Source organism: Centrocercus urophasianus, unplaced genomic scaffold (genome assembly GCF_019232065.1).
Source record: "Centrocercus urophasianus isolate 14NV4802_14NV808 unplaced genomic scaffold, USGS_Curo_1.0 seq_14, whole genome shotgun sequence".
Lineage (NCBI taxonomy): Eukaryota > Metazoa > Chordata > Aves > Galliformes > Phasianidae > Centrocercus > Centrocercus urophasianus.
In genome coordinates, this window is record NW_024884586.1 from 43,330,691 (window position 1) to 43,348,830 (window position 18,140).

At 45.8% G+C, this 18,140-nt stretch overlaps 1 protein-coding gene across 1 annotated transcript; it reads left to right on the forward strand.

Moving 5' to 3' along the window:
* Positions 1 to 266: 266 nt before the first annotated feature.
* TNFAIP2 (TNF alpha induced protein 2) lies at positions 267 to 16,989 on the forward strand. The gene is made up of 12 exons (XM_042815034.1): positions 267 to 295; positions 6,089 to 6,434; positions 8,596 to 9,223; positions 9,827 to 9,941; positions 11,337 to 11,462; positions 11,751 to 11,851; positions 11,938 to 12,036; positions 12,170 to 12,293; positions 12,845 to 12,967; positions 13,536 to 13,691; positions 14,394 to 14,515; positions 15,009 to 16,989. The coding sequence occupies exons 2-12, from the start codon at positions 6,101 to 6,103 to the stop codon at positions 15,148 to 15,150; spliced, it is 2,070 nt and encodes a 689-aa protein (XP_042670968.1). The 5' UTR covers positions 267 to 295; positions 6,089 to 6,100; the 3' UTR covers positions 15,151 to 16,989.
* The last annotated feature ends 1,151 nt before the right edge of the window (positions 16,990 to 18,140 follow it).

Below are 18,140 nucleotides of genomic sequence, written 5' to 3' on the forward strand. Positions count from 1 at the left end.
TTCAGCATATTGCCAAGCAGTTATCACAGACACAACCCCTGTGCCCCATTCAGCGCTCCATCAGGATGCTGGGGCACACGCTACCAACACTTTCCCGAATTAACTACGTCGTCCCACTGGAACTTCTTCCCCATTCAGGGAATTTCTCGTTTCCCTCTAGGCTGAACCCTCGCGGGCGGAGTTTCCCAAGCAGCGGGCTCCCTGGGAGGTCGGGTCTCCGCCTCCGTGCCCTCCCCTTATAGTAGGGCTGCTCCGGTGCCCCGCAGCCAGTGCCGCTGCCGAGAGCTGCTGCAGGGTAAGTCCGTCTGTCCGACTGTCTGTCTTATTGTCTGTCCGTCCTTTCGCCGCAGCTCGGGGCTCTCCCTCCCCCCCCCTTCTCCCGCGGGACCCGCACCTCTCCTGCCTGATTGCCGGGCTAGCGGGCACACGGCTCTTGGTTGCACTCGAGACAGAGAAGTTAGGTAGAAAGTGCTCGGGGGGCTCCCCGGCCAAGTGGCCCTACTTTGTTAGGGCCAGAATAGAGAAAACAGCTATTCCAGCAGCAGCCAGAAGGGCGATGGCTCCAGATGCATCCTAGGGGACCACAGGACTGCATGTCTGGCAACAGCATCGTGACAGTTGTGTCTGACTGCTGTTGCTCATTGCATAGGTGTCAGAGCATAGGTACAGGCAGTAAGCAGTGGCTCTTGTTAACGCACCCAGACATAGATCTTGGGCACCAAAGTATCCTCAAACTCCACTGTGCACCAGGATCCAGATTCAGTGTGGCAGTTCCCACCCCCTCCTGCATTTGTTTCTTTCAAAAGGAAGTGGTTTCCTCACAGATTCCAGGAATATAAGGGATTTATGATTCAGTCAAAAGCAACTGTGCTGAAATGCCTGATTTCAGTGTCAGGACAGTTTTGTCCCAGGCAGCTGTCATGCCCAGGGTCGTGGTGTTGAGCTGACAAACTTCTGCATTGCCATGCTTACGGTTTTGTAACTGTGCAGGAGACATCACTGTGACCTTCCAGTACTTAAAGAGAGCATATAAACAGGGAAGAGACCAACTTTTTATATGGGCATATACTGATAGGACAAGGCAGAATGATTTCAAAGTAAAACACAGGAGATTTAGGTTAGATCTCTGGAGGAGATTCTCTACTCAGAAGGTAGTGAGGCCCTGGCAGTGCTGCCCAGAAAAGCTATGTGTTCCCCATCCCTGGAGGTGCTCAAGGACAGGTTGGATGGGGCCCTGGGCAATCTGAGCTGGTGGGTGATGTCCTACCCATGCCAGGGCATTGGGAGTGGATGGTCTTTAACAGCCTATCCAACACAAGCCGTTCAATGGTTCTATGAAGTGTGAGCCAGAAAAGTGCCACTGCACTTAGCGCCCACCTTTCCCCAGCACACTGAGGAATCTGCCTGAAATTCCCTGGGCAACCACCCCACATGCATTGCATCAGCTTCTCAGCCCCAGGTGAAGGCTGGTTCAGGGTTAGGATCCTCATGTGTCTCAGTGTAGGACCTCTTCCTGAGACTGCTACAATTTAAGGATGTGGCTTTCTGTGGCTGGATCTGATGTAGAAGCCATGGTTCCTTGCCATCATGTCCACATTCAGAGCTGAAAATATTCATATTTTGAAGAACAGGCAGTAAGCAGTGGCTCTTGTTAACGCACCCAGACATAGATCTTGGGCACCAAAGTATCCTCAAACTCCACTGTGCACCAGGATCCAGATTCAGTGTGGCACATATGAATATTTTGTTCTTCAAAATATCCAACTGCCAAAATATCCAACTGCTCCCACTATGGGAAGTTGGGGCTTGCCAGTTCTGATGGAGATGATGAAATGGGAACAGAGAGCTTTGGAGAAATCGTTTGAATTTGCTGAAGCTTCAGTGCCCTTTCTATAAAAAGAAGCCTGGAAAGCCAAAGAGTCTTAAAACAATGGTAAGAGAGATTGCTCCAGGACCTCTGGAATGGCCACTGGAATTCATGTGTCTTATTGGTCTGTTTATCCCTACCAGCAAACCTGGCAAGCTCTAAGTCTGAGAGCAGGAATAGCAATAGAAAAACAAAATCCTGGAAAGCAACATCTAGTTTGCCTTTCAGCAGCAGCAGTTTAAAATGATACTACCTGCATCCAAAGCAAGAAGTGAAAAGAGCTGATTACACTGCATTTTCCCTTTTCTATTTACCCAATGCCAATATATATGTGTAAATTTTATCTTTTGCTGCTTGAAATTTTTTCACTCCCAACACAGGGTTGCAGGACTGTTTCCAATTGTGCTACTGTACTTTAGGGAACCCAAACCCTCATTTAAGAATGACAGAGGCATTGTGTGGCTCTCTGTGTGTTGTTCCCTAGACAGGAGGTAGTTTGGAGGCAATTTAAAGCACCTCGTGCCAGATGAGATGCCTGGGCCTTTTCCTGCTTCCTAGGGTCCCTCATCACCATTACCCCTGGTGGTACTGTCCTGGTTCATCAATGGATTGCATCTCTCAGGCAGAACCAAGTGCCAGCTCCCAGCTTCACAGTGTATTTATTCAGTACCAATCCAGACAACAAAAATTGGTAGGAAAAAGAGAAATACTTCTTAGGATGGCTTCTCAATTTGCAAAGGTTGGAACTGGTGACTCAGTAGGCTCTTTGCATTGGTTTCTTGGCAGCTTATTTAGCTATTGCTGCATGGTCTGAGTAATGGTCTGATCCACTGCAGTATTCTCATGTAGGCTGTTGCAGTACGCGCCCGTTCCGCTTCCCCAGGAGACCGCAGCTTGGCCAATTACTGAGGTGACACCAATATGATGAGCAGCAAATGGCGTTTATTACACGTATTAACTACCTTATATAGCCTAATTACTTCGTCTACGCCCCTAGGGGCCCACATCACACATCAATCATTAGAGCAGGGAGGGAGCTTAGCACATCAGACCCCGCGGGGGGGTCTCGCAATTTCGCAGTTGCTGACAACAGTAGGCTGTCCTCTCTTCCACTTCCACAGGGAGAAGGGACAGAAAGAATGGCTGATGGAAATACAGGAAACAAACTTTGCTGAATAACTAATGTAGGAGAGGGGGGGCTTTCCAGTAAAACCAGACAAGAATGTGATCAGGAGGATGAAAAGGGCAGCAAGTCCAAACAAATGGCTGTTACACTGGCAGCAGCTCAGGAAAAAGCAGTCAAACAAAAAATTCAGAACAGACAAACCAGTAGATCTTTGCCAGGCTCTGAACACCTGACAGAGCTGTAGATGTCCCCATTCATTGCAGAGGAGTTGGACTAGATACCTTTCAGGGGCCCTTCCAACCCAAGTAATTCTATGAATCTATGGAGATGGTGGCTCAGCACCCAGCTGGTCCCAGTCCAGCCACGTTGGCAGTCAGCACCATCATCATCCCAGTGGCACGAGCCCTCAGTGTGGGATAGCAGAGGATGCTGTGTGGGTTGTGCAGCTCTTCTGGTTAGAAACTGTAACATTGAATGTGTTGTGCTGGAGACTCATGCCATGTAACAATAATGAGGATGATGATGATAGTAAAAGTTATTAGTAAATAGAAAATTAACAGTAATGATGACTTGGGATCAATGTAGAGACATGATCTTAAACCATTAAATTTCTCAGAACTCAGTTATGGATTCTTTTCCTGCTTTGGGAAATGACAGATCACTTGGGAAGTGACTGCTGAAGTGACTAGGAGCCAGCTGCAGTTCTGAGCAGGACGGTGAGCAGAGAGGAGTATGCACAGATAGCCCTTGGCTGAGCCTGCAGTGTGTCTGCTCTGCCATGGCAGCCGAGAGTGGATCGTAGAATCACAGAATCATTAAGGTTGGAAAAGATCTCTAAGATGATCCAGTCCAACTGTCCATCTACCATCAGTACTGCCCACGTCCCTCAGTGCCACATCTTTCCACCTTTTGAACACCTCCAGGGACAGTGACTCCGCCACCTCCCTGGGCAGCCTGTGCCAGTGCCTTGCCACTCCTTCTGAGAAGAAATATTTCCTACTATTCAACCTGAACTTCCCCTGATGCAACTTGAGGCCACTCCCTCTCATCTTATTGCAGTACTGCTGGAGAGGCACAAAGAAATGCAAAGCAGAAGTGCCAGACTGATAAAGTCTGGGTGAGTGCTCGATCTGGTCAAGTGTAAGAGCTATTGCATTTACAGCCTTCCTCAGATACTTAGCTACCTTGGTTTTTATTAGTTCAAGCTGAAAAAACACACCCAGACTCCTTCATGCACATTCTTATTTCAGCATTTCTCAAGATAAATTATGTTTATTCCTCTTCCTATTGAAGAAGCAGCAAAACCATTCTGAAATCCTTTTTTTTTCCATTGTTGTTCCTTGAAACAAAAGGCAGAAGTGACTGCTAGCTGAAAGTCAACTTTGGCCACATAGAGGGGAGAAGTGGCTTATTTTTTTAGAAACAAACAAACAAACAAAAAATGCTTTGTTTGGGATGATAAGGATCAGTTGACTTCTGTGCTTGCAAAAACAGGAAGGATGGAATTTGGCAGAATTAACTTAAATCATGGAATCATACAGTTGTTTGAGTTGGAAGGGACCTTTAAATCATCTAGTCCAACTCCAACACAGTATTGAGAAATGCGGGCTAGCAACAATGATTAGAAATGTCCCTACTTGTTACCATTAGATTTTTTCCTACTAGAATTAAAAAAAAAAAAAAAAAAAAAAAGCGCCATTTTTTGTTTTTTTTTTTCCTTTTTCTAATGGAACACCATGAGTGGAGTAGCCCCAGTGCAGCACAGCAGTTTTTTCTCCCTTCCTCCCACAGAGAAGGAATAGGGACCTGGAGTCCATAGCTGTAGCAGCAGTTCAGGGTTGCATTGTGCTGCACCCAAGGTCACTGGGCTCAGTGCAAAGCCAGCCAGCTGCATGCCTGCATTCCATCCTCTGCCTCCCAAAGGAGCTCTCAGCTTCGTACTGCCTTTGCTTTAGAAGCTTTATGGACTCTGAAGGTGACCAAGCAGCAAAGCAGGGAGAAGAAAAGCATTTCAGCAATGCACGCTTGTTTGCTTCCTCTGATGTGGTGCTTCAAAGTGCTCCAGCCTGTGGGGAGACTAAGGAGGAATTGCAATTAAAACAAAAAAAGCCACGTACTTCCAACCGGTTTGCCCAGAAATGAGTATCATTGTTTGTATCAGCATGATACATAACAGCAGCATAAACTTGCAAGGGTATTTGAAGATTGCCTTATTAATGATTTGTAGTGCAGGAGCATTCAGGATCTTGGTGGTGGAGTGGGACTGTGACAGCAGAATGTCAGCCACCCCAATCCTGCTGCCATGTTCCTGTGTCCCCTGAGCCAGGAGAGGACCGTGCAGCCACCCTGTTGGCTGCCAGCAGCTTTGTTAAGCCCAGGTTCAATTAGTCCCTAATGAAGTGGTGAGAAATCCACTCCACCCATGATTTCTTTCTGCTTTAACCACGGCTCATGCTGCAACTCTGTGTTTCAAGATGTGCAAGTTGCTTTGTGGGTGTTTTCACAAGCTGATAGGCAGCTGGATGAGCAGGGACTGGCAAAAAACAGTTCCCAGGAAAGGCTGGAATCAGTCCAGATTCTATATGAAAGTAAGGGGGATGTAAGTTGCTTTGAACAGCTGCAGGACACTTGTCCCACCCTACCTCATGGCCCAACGCTTTACAAGGGTAGATAGTGGCAGGACAAGGGGAAATGGTTTTAAGTTGAAGGAGGGAAGATTTAGGTTGGATATCAGGGAGAAGTTCTTCACAACGAGAGTGGTGAGGTGCTGGAACAGGCTGCCCAGAGAGGCTGTGGATGCTCTGTCCCTGGAGGTGTTCAAGGCCAGGTTGGATGGGGCCCTGGGCAGCCTGCTATAGTATTAGATATGGAGGCTGGTGGCCCTGCCTGTGGCAGGGGTTTAGAGTTTCACGATCCTTGAGGTCCCTTCCAACCAAAGCCATTCTATGATTCTGTGTAGTGAGGGCTTATTACAGACATGCTTTTCTTTTGATGGTAGTATATCACGCTGTGCTGTGGCAGTTTTTATGCAAACTGTTACAACCTGACTGTTTGGTTTTTGGTTTTTTTGTTTTTGTTTTTTTCTGAATTTACAGGTTAGAAGGAAAATGATGAAAATGTTACCTTTTTTCCAAAGTGGTCCCATTGGAATACGCAATGGAACAGCAGGTTGCAGTGATGTAAATGTGCAGCTGGAAAATCCTTTGGCCTCAGTAGCTGAGCACATCCCTAGCTGTACTTCTGGAGACGAGATTTGGTCCAAGGACCAGGAAAAAATGAGTGAAAGGCCAGAGGCAGCCTGCAGAACCTCGCGGGCATCTTCCATCACCAGCAACGGGAGCTGTGCCTCCGCTGGAGAGAGCCCAGAGAAGGGAAAGAAAGGAATAAAGGGGATACTTACGACTGCACTTAAGAAAATGAGGAAACCCAGGCCGCCCAGCGGTAAGTGCTCAGCTCACCTCTGCATTGCCCCATTTCCAATGCCCTCTTTTGAAATAAATCAATTATATCTGCAGAAATTACTCCAGCTGAGTTACCAGTAATACCTGGAACAATAAATTACCATTTTCCTGTTTTACGGGAAATCCCACACCAGATACATCCTGAGATCAAGCCTGGCATTTTTACCATCATCCCACAGCAGCAATTTATTAATTCTCCAGACATCTCTCTTCCTCCTTTATTTCAGGCTGATGCACATCCAGCTTGCAGCAGAAAATCCTATTTGTTGCTAAGCAACTTATGTTCTATTAGATTTGTGCCTTATTCTTCGTGCTACTGAGTTTCTGCCCATCAACTGTAGAAGTAATCCCGTTGTTCCTGTATCACGCACCCAGCCCTCAGTTTCGATAATGCCTTTGTGTAATCAGCAGATGTCAATTGGGCACTCCCAGCTTTTGTATAAAGTCACTAAGGAGAACATTAAGTGAGATGAGATTCATGAATAACATAGGCCTTCTCCACCCAGAGTTTTCAGTAAAATCCTTGTGTGTCTAAGAGAACTTATTTTGGGATATAACTTTTCCAGTTTCATCATTTCTCAGATTACACCATATCGAGCAACTGGTGGCAGTTCAGACAGGATAGCTTAACTGTATTTATCTCACCCGCTAAATGTGTCATCCAGCCTATTTCTGGAAAACCCACATGGTATTTCCTCTAGCACTTCCTATTTAACTACATCTTTCCATCTATACTTTTTCTAAAGCCTCGCTTCCTGCTTGAGGTCACATTAATGGGGATGAATTGGATGGACTTCTCCCTCAGCTCATTCTTTCTGAAGGTTTCTTCCTGCTTAAGCAAAATATCCTCTTCACTTTGACAGCTCCAGACTTGAAATAAAAGTGTGATTTCTTTCATCTTTTTGGGAGAACTGTATGTTATCAGACTCCTTCTCTAGCAGTTTCAGATTTTATCAGGTTGTTTTGATAGATTTATTCCTTTCATATCCCTTTAGACTGTTGTGTGCTATTGGGGTAAAGTATTTACTCAGATTTGGGGGCTGCTTTTTATTTAATCCCCAACATTGCTGCCACCCTCAGAAACCTTTGCATCTTTTCTTGTTCTCTGTGCAGTTATGCCGTCTTGCTCTTTGCTTTATTATGTTTAGCAAATTTTAAATTTTTAGGTTTGTTAATTCACATTTTGTTCCAACCCAGTTGTCTTCAAGATGATGCTGAATATTTGCGTTTTTTGCCCTCATTTTTTGCCCTAATATCACAGATATAATACCTAAAAAAAAAAAGATAAGGCTGATTTTTAAACTGTGCTCATCATTTCAGCATCGTGCTGCAGAGTTTATCAGTGCTAATCAGCTATTTCTTCAATTAGAATATATAACCCCATAAAATGGACTTCTGTGCCAAAATTACTCTTTAAAAACCCATAGGAATTTGACTTTACTTTCAAGATTGGGCATCCACATGGCAGACATTTTAGCTGCTTTGCTCTGACTTCCTTGCTTTGATCCCCAACCCCCAATAGTCCATTGGTCTGCATGGCCAATCCTTGAGCCAAATAACCACATGGTGCAGGAAAACAAACCATCTTGAATGGGCCCTTTGACTGAGATGCAGATGGCAGCTCTAGTGCCAGGGCATGTTGCTTTGTGCCTATTCCTCTGCTTCGGCTCCTTTCAGAGGAACAGTTACGTACTTATGTATACAGTTTTTGCTCCCTGATTCTTTTTCTTTCTTGGGAAACTCACAGTGTATCCTCGGGGTACATTAAAAAATTTAAGAGGGTATTAAAAAATTTAAGAGACTCTCAGACCCTTGCATAGCAACCCAAGCAAACAAGAAACAACAACAAAATCACAATTCTAAATTCAGGAAAAAAATCACGGGTAGCACATGAACATCTGCTGATATGTAACAGAGCAGGGATGAGCATTCAGATTAGCATTATGCCCACTCAGCAGGAGACTAGGAATAACCTAATCTTTAAATAAAGAAAGAACTTATGTGTGGTAAAGGAGCCCAAGACTTAGCATTATACAAATGGGAACATTTTAAAAACGGTATTTGAAAGCCACGGTTTTTATACAAAACAGGAATGAAGATTTTTGCTGTTGGGTAAAGAAAGGCTGTTCTTTTCTCCTCAGTCAAACAAGTCATGGATCTCGTGGAAAAGCAGAAGCTCTGTGATGCTGTCCAGCATCTGATTGCCCTGGAGAAGAATGTGTCTGGCAAAAGTGTGGAAGGACTGACCATCACCCAGCAAGACATCGAGTCCATCTGCGATGTCCTGAAACACAGAGTCTTCAGTGTCTTGAAAGACTCTGTGCTTCTAGCAAGAACAAACCCAGAACTGCTGCAGCAGGCTGTAGATGCACTGAAAGAACAGGAGAAAGAAGACCAGAACTGCATGTCAGAAAATCTGCCTGAACAAAACATGCAATTTAGGCCTAGAAAATGGAAAGATCTTTGGATGGCCACAGTAAAGGAGTCAGTAGATACTCGAATGAAAGACACGAGTCATACTCCTAGAACTGAGAACCTCTCTGCAGTTGGCCAAAACCTCCTGCACATGGGGAAGACAATGAAAGAAGATTTGATGGTAGTGGCACAGTACATTAAACAGCTTTATCCCCCTGAGTTTGATGTGTTCCGCACATATGCAGAGCTCTATCACCACCATTTTGCCTCTCTGGCAAAGAAAGCTGCTGAGTCTCAGCTGGATGACAAGGATGTTTACCTTCTCCTCTCTTGGGTGCACAACATTTACCCAAAGTAAGTGACTCTTTCACCAACAGGTTCTCTGGCTGCCAAAAACAGACATTTGCTTGATTCATGGATTGGTGTTGCTTTGATGCAGTCCAACCCATGGTTAGGTTTTGGAGTCAATGACATGGTGCTAGCCAGAATAACCTGTAGGCACATCCTCAGGGCTGCTAGGGTGTAACCAATTGTCAGTAGACCACACAGGCAGTGGATGTCCACACAGATATATAGGGCTTTGCTTGTGGCCCTCATCTCATTCTTGGAAAATCTGGAAACTCTAGCCAGAGTCTAGCCTGGAGCAGAAGGTAGCCAGTAAATAGGAAAACCTGAGCATTCTGGGCATGAAGGATGTTGCCTAGGGATTACCCAAAGTAATTCTTTCATTAGATAGCTTGCTGTATGCATGGAGAGAGGCTGTATCCCCAAACTCATTTGTACTGTTGCTCAGGGGACCCTATCCTCAAGACAGTGCAGTGGCCCATGCTAAGGACAGGATGCATTTACATCTGGTTTCTCACTGGTATCCTCAAGGAGTGTTAGCAATTTGCATCAGCAGCTGTCTTGAATTATTCTGGTCTTGGAAAATGTGATCGTTTGGCTTTTTCATTCCAGAGATATGAGAAAAGATCGTGTTTTAGCAGAGGAGCTGGAAAAACTTGAGCTTGGAAGTCTTTTGCCTTTAAGTCTGAGCAAAGAGCTCGAAAAGAAATACCTTGAGAGTGAAGAGGTGAGAATCTGCTCATTTCCTTCTCGTTACATGCTGTGTATAGGGAGGAGCTCTGACTTATCCTAAGTACCCACTTCCCACCTCTCCCCATAAACCACACACCCTCCAAAAGAGAAGAAGAAGCAGGAAAGTTTTTTGGTTTTTTTTTCTCCTTGTAGGTGGGCTGCTACTGGATGGGACTTTAAGAGTAAACTTTCCACTACCTCCTGGCTTGCCCATCTCTTTGCCCTGGGAGCTGGCCAAAAATTACTGCTCTGTTCTTGTAAAACCGGTGCTAGGGAGGTGGGAAGAAGTTCAATAGCAGGGCTTTGCTGGTAACTTTCCAGTTGTCTGCTAAATCATCCTAAGGAGGAGCTTACAGTCTCGCATGCAGGTGATCCTCCCAGCCCTATTTCTGGCTTCTGCAGCCGTGCCAGAACTTGGGTGAGCACAAAGCACACAGGTCCGGTCTGGGAAAATCTGCCTCCTTGATAGAGAATCACACGGTCTGCAGGAAACAACAGTTGCTCCGATATTTGGATCGCTTGCTCCTTAAAGGACACAAAGAGCAACTTTCACATCCCTCCCATAGCTTAATGCTTTTGGCACTTTGGGCTGGAGTTCCTGGAAAATGAGAAGTTACACACTTTTGGCCGGTTTTGCTGCAGTTCACAATGGATTGCAGATGGGCTGTGACATGCACAAATGGGGCAGTGAGCAGAGGGTGGGTGCCAGCTATTGCACAGCAGCTGTGCTGCACAGCGAGCACGCAGAAGGGTCCGTTCAGGGGAAGCGTGGGACATCTTGATTCACTCCAGGTTTGGTAAGACATGAGGAGTGCTTATGATAAAGGATTGCAAAATGAGCTCAGTGGGTAGCACTGAGTGTTACAGGTTACATGTAACACATCTCTGGGGAAACTGAAATTTTGGCACGTATATTTGCCTGTGCCCTTCCTACCTAGTGCTGACATATTGGGGTGGTGGGTCATGACCTTCATAGAATCATAGAACAGCTTAGGTTGGAAGGGACATTAAAGCCCATCCAGCTCCAACCCCCTGCCATGGGCTGCTTGCCCCCCACCAGATCTGGCTGCCCAGGGCCCCATCCAACCTGGCTTTGAGCACCTCTGGGAACGGGGAATCCACAGTTCTCTGGGCAGCAGTGCCAGGGCCTCTCATTCTTCCCCTGAAATATTTCAGTCTTTACTGAGTAGGGGAATGTTGCGAGAGGGTGTCCTTGCTGCTGGGAAGCTGTGGGTAGGGTGTCTCATAACAAGGAGCCTTTATTTCTCAGCCATGGTAGACGAAAACTTCTAAACCAATGGGTAGCTGGGTAAAGAAAACTACCCTTGCAGAGTGCAGCAACTGTGGTATCTATTTTGTGGTAAACGCTATTGTTCTTTGTTCTCTGAAGGCTACCATCAAAAATGTGCTGAGCAAATGCTTAGAAAAGGAAATCCAAAGATGGAAAGAAGACAAAGAACCAGAGAAACTCAATGGACATTTTCAGAGTGAACTACTAGCAATAATTGTTATCCAGGTAATACAGATATATATTTAAAAATAAAAGCATCTTGTTTGTACTTAAGATCTGAGACAAACTGTAGTCAATGCAGGAAGACAAAAGGCCAAGTTGCATGTATAGGGCCATAGCACAAGTGGGTGGCATGAGAGAGTCCAAACCCATACTACTGGTGTGACAGGTGCTGGGACAGTCCACACCAGAAAAAGGAAAAAAGGAGAGAAAAAAAAACTCCTTCCCCACTTTCTCAGGTGTTTTATGGATCTTCTTTGCCTACAATTCTTCTTTTTTTGCTTTGTTTGCTAGAGTATCTACAACAGCCAGATGAGAGCCAGGGACATCAATGCTGTACTGGGTGAGGAGCTGTCGTGCCGACTGTCGACAGAGTTGGCTGCCTTCCTGAGAAGGTGTGGTAAGGCCCCAGAGGGCAGCAGTGCTTCCCCAGTGTCCTGGTGCCATCACTCATCTGCCTGTCTTCCCATCTCCCCTCCAGCTACAAGGATGCTTTTGAAGACTTCAAGGAGAAGGGCAAGAAGCACAGACACTACAGACCTGTTCTGATTGCAAATATTAACAACTGCTGTAATTTTAGGTAAGAGTTCCTTTCACTGCCAACAGTGGGAAATAGTGAGATAAAGGGAAGATGCCCCAGAGTAGACAGAGGAAAGCTTGGGAACCTCTCTTTGGGGACAGGTTATTCTGACCTTGGCAATATTTCCTTTCAGAGACTACACAGAGAAGAACATAGCAGAAAAGGATGATAACAAAGAGAGGATACTTAGCACCCTTAGGGACATTGAGATCAGCAGTGAGGATGTCCTGCTTCAGCAGCTCTTTGCCCAGCTGAAGGTATGCACGCAGCCCACACTCCCTGTTCCATGCACTAGTTCCACCAGGTGGGACAGCAGCGGTGACACGAGGGCACTGCACTATCGGCCACCCAAATCCATGACTCAAACATGGTGACATTCATAGAAATTATCACAGAACAATTAAGGTTGGAAAAGACCTCTGAGATCATCAAGTCCAACCCATCCCCACAGTGCCCACTAAGCCATGTCCCTCAGCACCGCATCATCAGTGAGTACCATTAGTTAATTTGGGGCTAGAGTGAGCATTGGAAAGAATTTGACCTAAAAAATTGGACTACCTTCAATAAGGTCCAGTAGCACTGATACTCCCTGCTAAAAACACCCCTCTTCAGAAGGGATCTTAGCCAGGTTGCTTCTCAGCATCAGCTCTGCCAGAAAACCTGAGCTGATGTCTTCAAACTCCAGGCAAAGTGTGTAGGCACAGCTATGCATGGGAAGTGCAAAGTGCTGATCGCATCCAGGAGAAGTGCTGTAGGGGGAGAGTCTGAACATGCATAGAAACTAAGTAGTTTTTCCTTTATTTTTCAGCCAATTTATAAGAAATTTACAGAAAATAAGTGGGAATGCAGCAATGAAATTATGAATGAGATCATTAAAACGACCAGCAGTCATATTTCAGAGTTACGGACGCTGAAGGACCCTTTTTACCATGTAAGTCAAAGAGAAACAGGCACAACCACATGCTCATGCTTCAGTATATGTGAAACTTACCATATAAAAAATCTTTGATTTCCTGCCTTTGTCTTTTTAGTAGTTAAAACAAAATTATGAAGTTTTGTGTATTAGAGAGAGGAACAGGAGGAGGGGGGCGAGTTCCTGTTTCTCTGGAGTACCGCTACCTCTTATCTAACACTTGGAGATGTTTTCTAAGCACTGAAGTCTTCCCAGAAGGAAGCAACTTTCAGAAGTTCCCACACCTCATTAATTAAAGTACAAAGAAATTCTCGGTATCTAGGATGTCATTTTGCAGGTTGCAGGGAGGTTGGCAGTCAGTGTGGCCCCTCATGTTTGAACATCAGTGGACGTTTGGGGGGACAGGCTTCGTAGCACTTGAGGCGTCTTTGTCCTTCATCCACATACATCATCAAATCATTAAAGTTGTAAAAGACCACTGAGACCTTCCAGTCCAACTATCAGCCCGTTCCCACCTCACCCGCGAACCACGTCCCTCAATGCCAAGCAAATGACAGATGGATGATCCCACTCTCCTTCCCAACAGTCCGTCATTGAGAAGATCCATGTCCGTTTGGTGAAAGATTACATCGTGAGGCTGTTGAAGAAGAAGGTCAGCATGAAAAGCCCAACGCAGCAGCAAAACCTGGCCCAAAGCATCTCCAAGAATGCTGCCGACCTGGAAGCCTTCTGCACCAGCAATGTACGTGAACATTCACCTCATCCACGTCAGTGTAGAGCACACTGAGAAACAGGAGAATGCTCTTTTTGTGGCCCCTCATTGACCTTTCCAGCACAGCTTAACTTTCTGGAAAAGCCTTGGGCAGAGAGAGCTTTGCAAGTGCCACCCTGCCCTTCCCAGACAGAGCAATGATTTCAGCCTCCTTTGTCTTGTAATCAGTTGTTTCCTTTGCAGATTTATATCAGTAAGGGCAGGAGGCTAAGCTAAGCACTGCATTGCTCTGGTTGCAGTACAACTTGCATGGAGCCTGATTTCCCTTCGCTTCTGTGCCTTTGGGGCTAGCAAGGGCAGTGAGGGGGCTTCTGCCAAGGGCTTCTCCCAGGATGCTCTGGCTTTCACTGCTGTGTTTCTGCATGGCCACAACTTCCCTCTCTGTCTTCTGAGATCACCTCCATCCTTCCATATCTCTAGAAAAAAGAAAAGGAAATACAAATCAAGCCCCATCTCTATCACCCCACCCATGTTTGAGAGGAGACAGAGCAAGTCTCAACAGCACTCAGCATGGGCAGGAGACCAAGCACCCTTGGGGTATGCCTTGGGGAATTGAGCAGCTAGAAACCAGAGCACAAGTTCATCTGAGGTGCCAGGAGACTGGAGACTGGTGGTGACTGGAGAAGTGGGAGGAAGGGCTGTGCCAGGGTCTGACCACTTCCTTTTCCACAGGGGTCTAAAGCCACCTGGCTGAATTCAGTACTCCCCAAACTGGCTGAAATAATCCGGCTTCAAGATACAGGCGCTATTAAAATTGAAGTTGCGACACTCGCCACGGCATACCCAGATATCCGGTAAGAGAAGCTGAAAGAGATTTGCAGATACACATGTGGAATTTTAATTGAGCCATGCAGTAACCACATATTAGCATGGGTGAGGCTCATACACCTTGGGCAGTGCTGACCTCTGTCAGATAAAAAAATCAAGAGGGTAAATGGTGCCCAGTTAGCTGGATATCTCTTTGCACACAACCTGAGCTGTGTTTTCCCTAGATATTCCATAACCAGAACTTAGAAAAATCTGAACTTGTCCAGGACAGAACAGGTGAAGGCTGCAGTCAGTTCATGGCCACTCAGTGCCATTGGACAAAAAAGGAATCTATTAAGAAAGGCAGTAACTTGGAATATATAAATATGCCAGATCTTCTCCTTTGCCTTGGGGACTCCTCACACCTCCCCTGAGGTGCTGTGTCCTGTGTAGAATTACTCAATGCTGGTACCACCTGGGGACTGCCCAGCTCTACAGGCTGGTGCAGACGAGCTGACATCTGAAATTTCTCTTTTGCAGCAAAAGACACTTGGAAGCATTCCTGCACATCAAAGCTAATTTGTCACGTGGAGAACTCAAAAGCATCCTGGGCTACCTGGCAGATGGCACAGCATCCGCACCGCCCAGCACCCCCCTCTTCTCCAGCGTTAACGTGTCCTAGGCCAGTGCACCCTGTGTGGTTGAAGCCAACACTGTCCCCCGCAGCAGTGCACAGCACTGCCACCTTTTCCTACGGAAAATACTCTGTCCCAGTCTGGTACTCAGTGTCCCTGTGGGAATCACCATTCACCGTGCGTGGCCATGAGAAAGGGATGCCCATGGAAGGACTGTGCCTGCAAAAGGTCCAGGGATGCTCCTTGCACCAGACACGGCTCCCTCCATGGTCTCCTTGATGTCATCACATCACTGCCCTGGTGCTCTGAGCTTTGTCTACCTCACCGGGTGCTGTGAAGTCATGTCACTGATTCCCCAGACCAAGCAGATACCTCTTATGAAGCTTTTTGTCTGCTAAGGAAAAAGAAGAAAAGAAAAATTGAAGCCAGAAAGCAGAGATTTTTGGGAAAGTCTCATGAGAGTGCTTGCTCTCCATCTGTAGATCTCTGAGCCACTCAGAGACAGCTGTGTTAGACTGGTGGGAGATTTGGGGTCAGGATAAGACATGCTCATGCATTCTGGAACTCCTGCTGTGGAGTCTCCCTTCTGGAGACAGTCAAAAGCCATCTGGATTGTCCTGGACCACCTGCTGTAGGTGTTCCTGCTTGAGCAGAAGATTGGATCAGATGAAGCCATACGTCCCTTCCAACCTCAACCATCTTGTAACTGATTCCTGCCTCCCACCATGCTGCAGCACCCCCAGTGGTTTGGGGTGGCCCCAACTGCATGCTCTGCCCATTTGAACAGTGTTGTCCAGGGGCTTTGGGGTTTCCATATCAGCCCCCAGAGCCATGACTACCCTCACAGTGGTGGTCTGGGCAGTGCTTCCTTCACCTCTGTGAGGTGGGAGCACCTGGCATTCTTCTTCCCCACTACAGTTACTCCTTTCAGCACATCCCCACCCCACTAACAGGACTTAGGTTGAAACAGTGCACTGCAATAAATCTGGTAGTTAAAACACATTAGTTATTTCTTAAGCCCTCCCTCTGGAGGAAAGGATTCCTGACCCTGTTAACAGCATGGGCTTTGAACGGGTGGTGGAGCTGGTCTCAAATGCCATTAAAATATCTTGAGCTCCCTCTTTGCATCACCATTTCCTCCCTTGCTCTTTCCCCTCACATTGTAGGGTAGATTAGATGTGAAAACACAAATGGGTCTATTTTGAAACTATGCATTGTTTTTACAACTCATTTTTCTGGGAAATGAATCCCTTGCCAAAACAACACCGTGTTTGCTTGAAAACCTTTCCCTTCAATTTTCTTTTACTTCAACTTCTGTGTCAGCCTGTAGAAAGTCAGTCTGGAAGGAAGACATAATGACTCTGCAGACCATGCAATGTATTTATACACATATGCAACATACTATTGGTGTATTTTCGCATCCAATTTTATTTTTTTCTCAGTTAGAGATATTCATTTTCAGTGTTTATATTTAAACAGTATTCAAACATGCTAGGAAACTGACTCATTTATTCTGTCTCTGGCTGTTGTTTGCTGTACTGCCACATATAGTCCCACCTACTCCTCCCAAGACCAACACAGCTACTGCTCCCAGCCTTCTCCACTGGTCGTGGCCACTGCTACCAGGCATGGAGAGTGCTTATTGGTCCCATAGCCCTGCTCTCCATGCTCCCCAGAGCCAGAACTGCCATATGATGTGACAGTTACGAGCACAGTTTGGTGGATGTGGTGGTGATGGTCAACAGTTGGAGTGGATGATCATAGTGGCCTTTCCCAGCCTTAATGATTCTGCATACTGAGTCTGTGGCATCTAATACAACAATGTCCAAAAGACCAGCTTTGATGTTCTACCAGCCTCAATGTCAAATAATAAAAAGATTTGTATTAGAGATGCGTCTTCTCCTGCCCGCTCCTGTTCCTCCATCTCAGTTTTCTGCTCCTGTTAGCAAAAGATACGTAAGGAAGGCAGAATTCGGCCCCAGCTGGCACTGCTGGCCCAGGTCTGCTCTTTTAGCACTTGCTATTTATATTTCGTGTGAAAGAGCACTTATGTTTCTATCTGCAGCCAGGGGTAGTGCATGGCTCTCCTTCCATAACTTCACTCACTTATAAACTCTCTTATACATGTAAACTCAACACTTGCCTCACGAGTTGAACTCTTACCCCAAATACAATTTATAGTCAAATGTTAAAATTACTTCTACCAGCACTGAGCACTAGTGACAAATGTCACCTATTGTGCAATGTTTTCTTTCTCAGTTGAGTGAAAGGTCATGTTATTGCTATAAATAATTACATTTTGATTTGGAGATCTGTTAAGGGCCTAGAGAAAAGCATCATATAAGTGATTACATTGGCCTTTAAAAAAGAAAAAAAAAAAAGATTCCAACTAACTCAGTGCTTGAAGAGTGAGTCTATTTATACGTCATAATTAGGATGGATAGGACAAAGTGGCTTTCATACACATTTTATAAGCCGTATGGAACCATGTCGTGCAATTCTCTTCATCCTGCTATAAAAGCTTTGGTTTCAGAGCCCAGGAAGCCAATTTATTTACCTTCCCGAATGACTCAACATTTACAGTGGCATTTATTCATGTGTGGCATATTACACATGGCCAGGTACTTGCAGAAGTTCACACAAATGTCTTCTGATGACAATGGTAGATGAATACTGACAAATAGCACTCCTACAAACTAATTAAATAAAATTGTCCATGGCCAGGGTGCCTGGATTTTATCATGCAGCTTCTGTTGATACTGCTTTTGACCCCACTTTAGAGGGGGAAAAAAGGCAAGGTGATACAAATAAAACCAGCTTGCATTTAGTTTAGCAAGTATTAACCAGGAATGAGCATGGCTGAGAAAGGACATCAGTCAAGAGTTGGACTCAGTGATCCTATGGGTCCCTTCCAGCTTGGGATATTCCATGAAGCTATGTTTGATTCTATGGTCTGGGGAGCAGGTTGGATGCTGGCAGCCTGGGTGTGACACCAGCAAAACCCCACTTGCACAAAGCACTGTCACACTTTGGGTTG

Bases quoted from the DNA above. Each gene is read 5' to 3' on its own strand.
- TNFAIP2 (XM_042815034.1), top strand. From the start codon at position 6,101: ATGATGAAAATGTTACCTTTTTTCCAAAGTGGTCCCATTGGAATACGC. The intron at 12,037-12,169 runs GTAAGAGTTCCT...ATTTCCTTTCAG, and splicing joins AACAACTGCTGTAATTTTAG to AGACTACACAGAGAAGAACA. The intron at 14,516-15,008 runs GTAAGAGAAGCT...TCTCTTTTGCAG, and splicing joins ACGGCATACCCAGATATCCG to CAAAAGACACTTGGAAGCAT.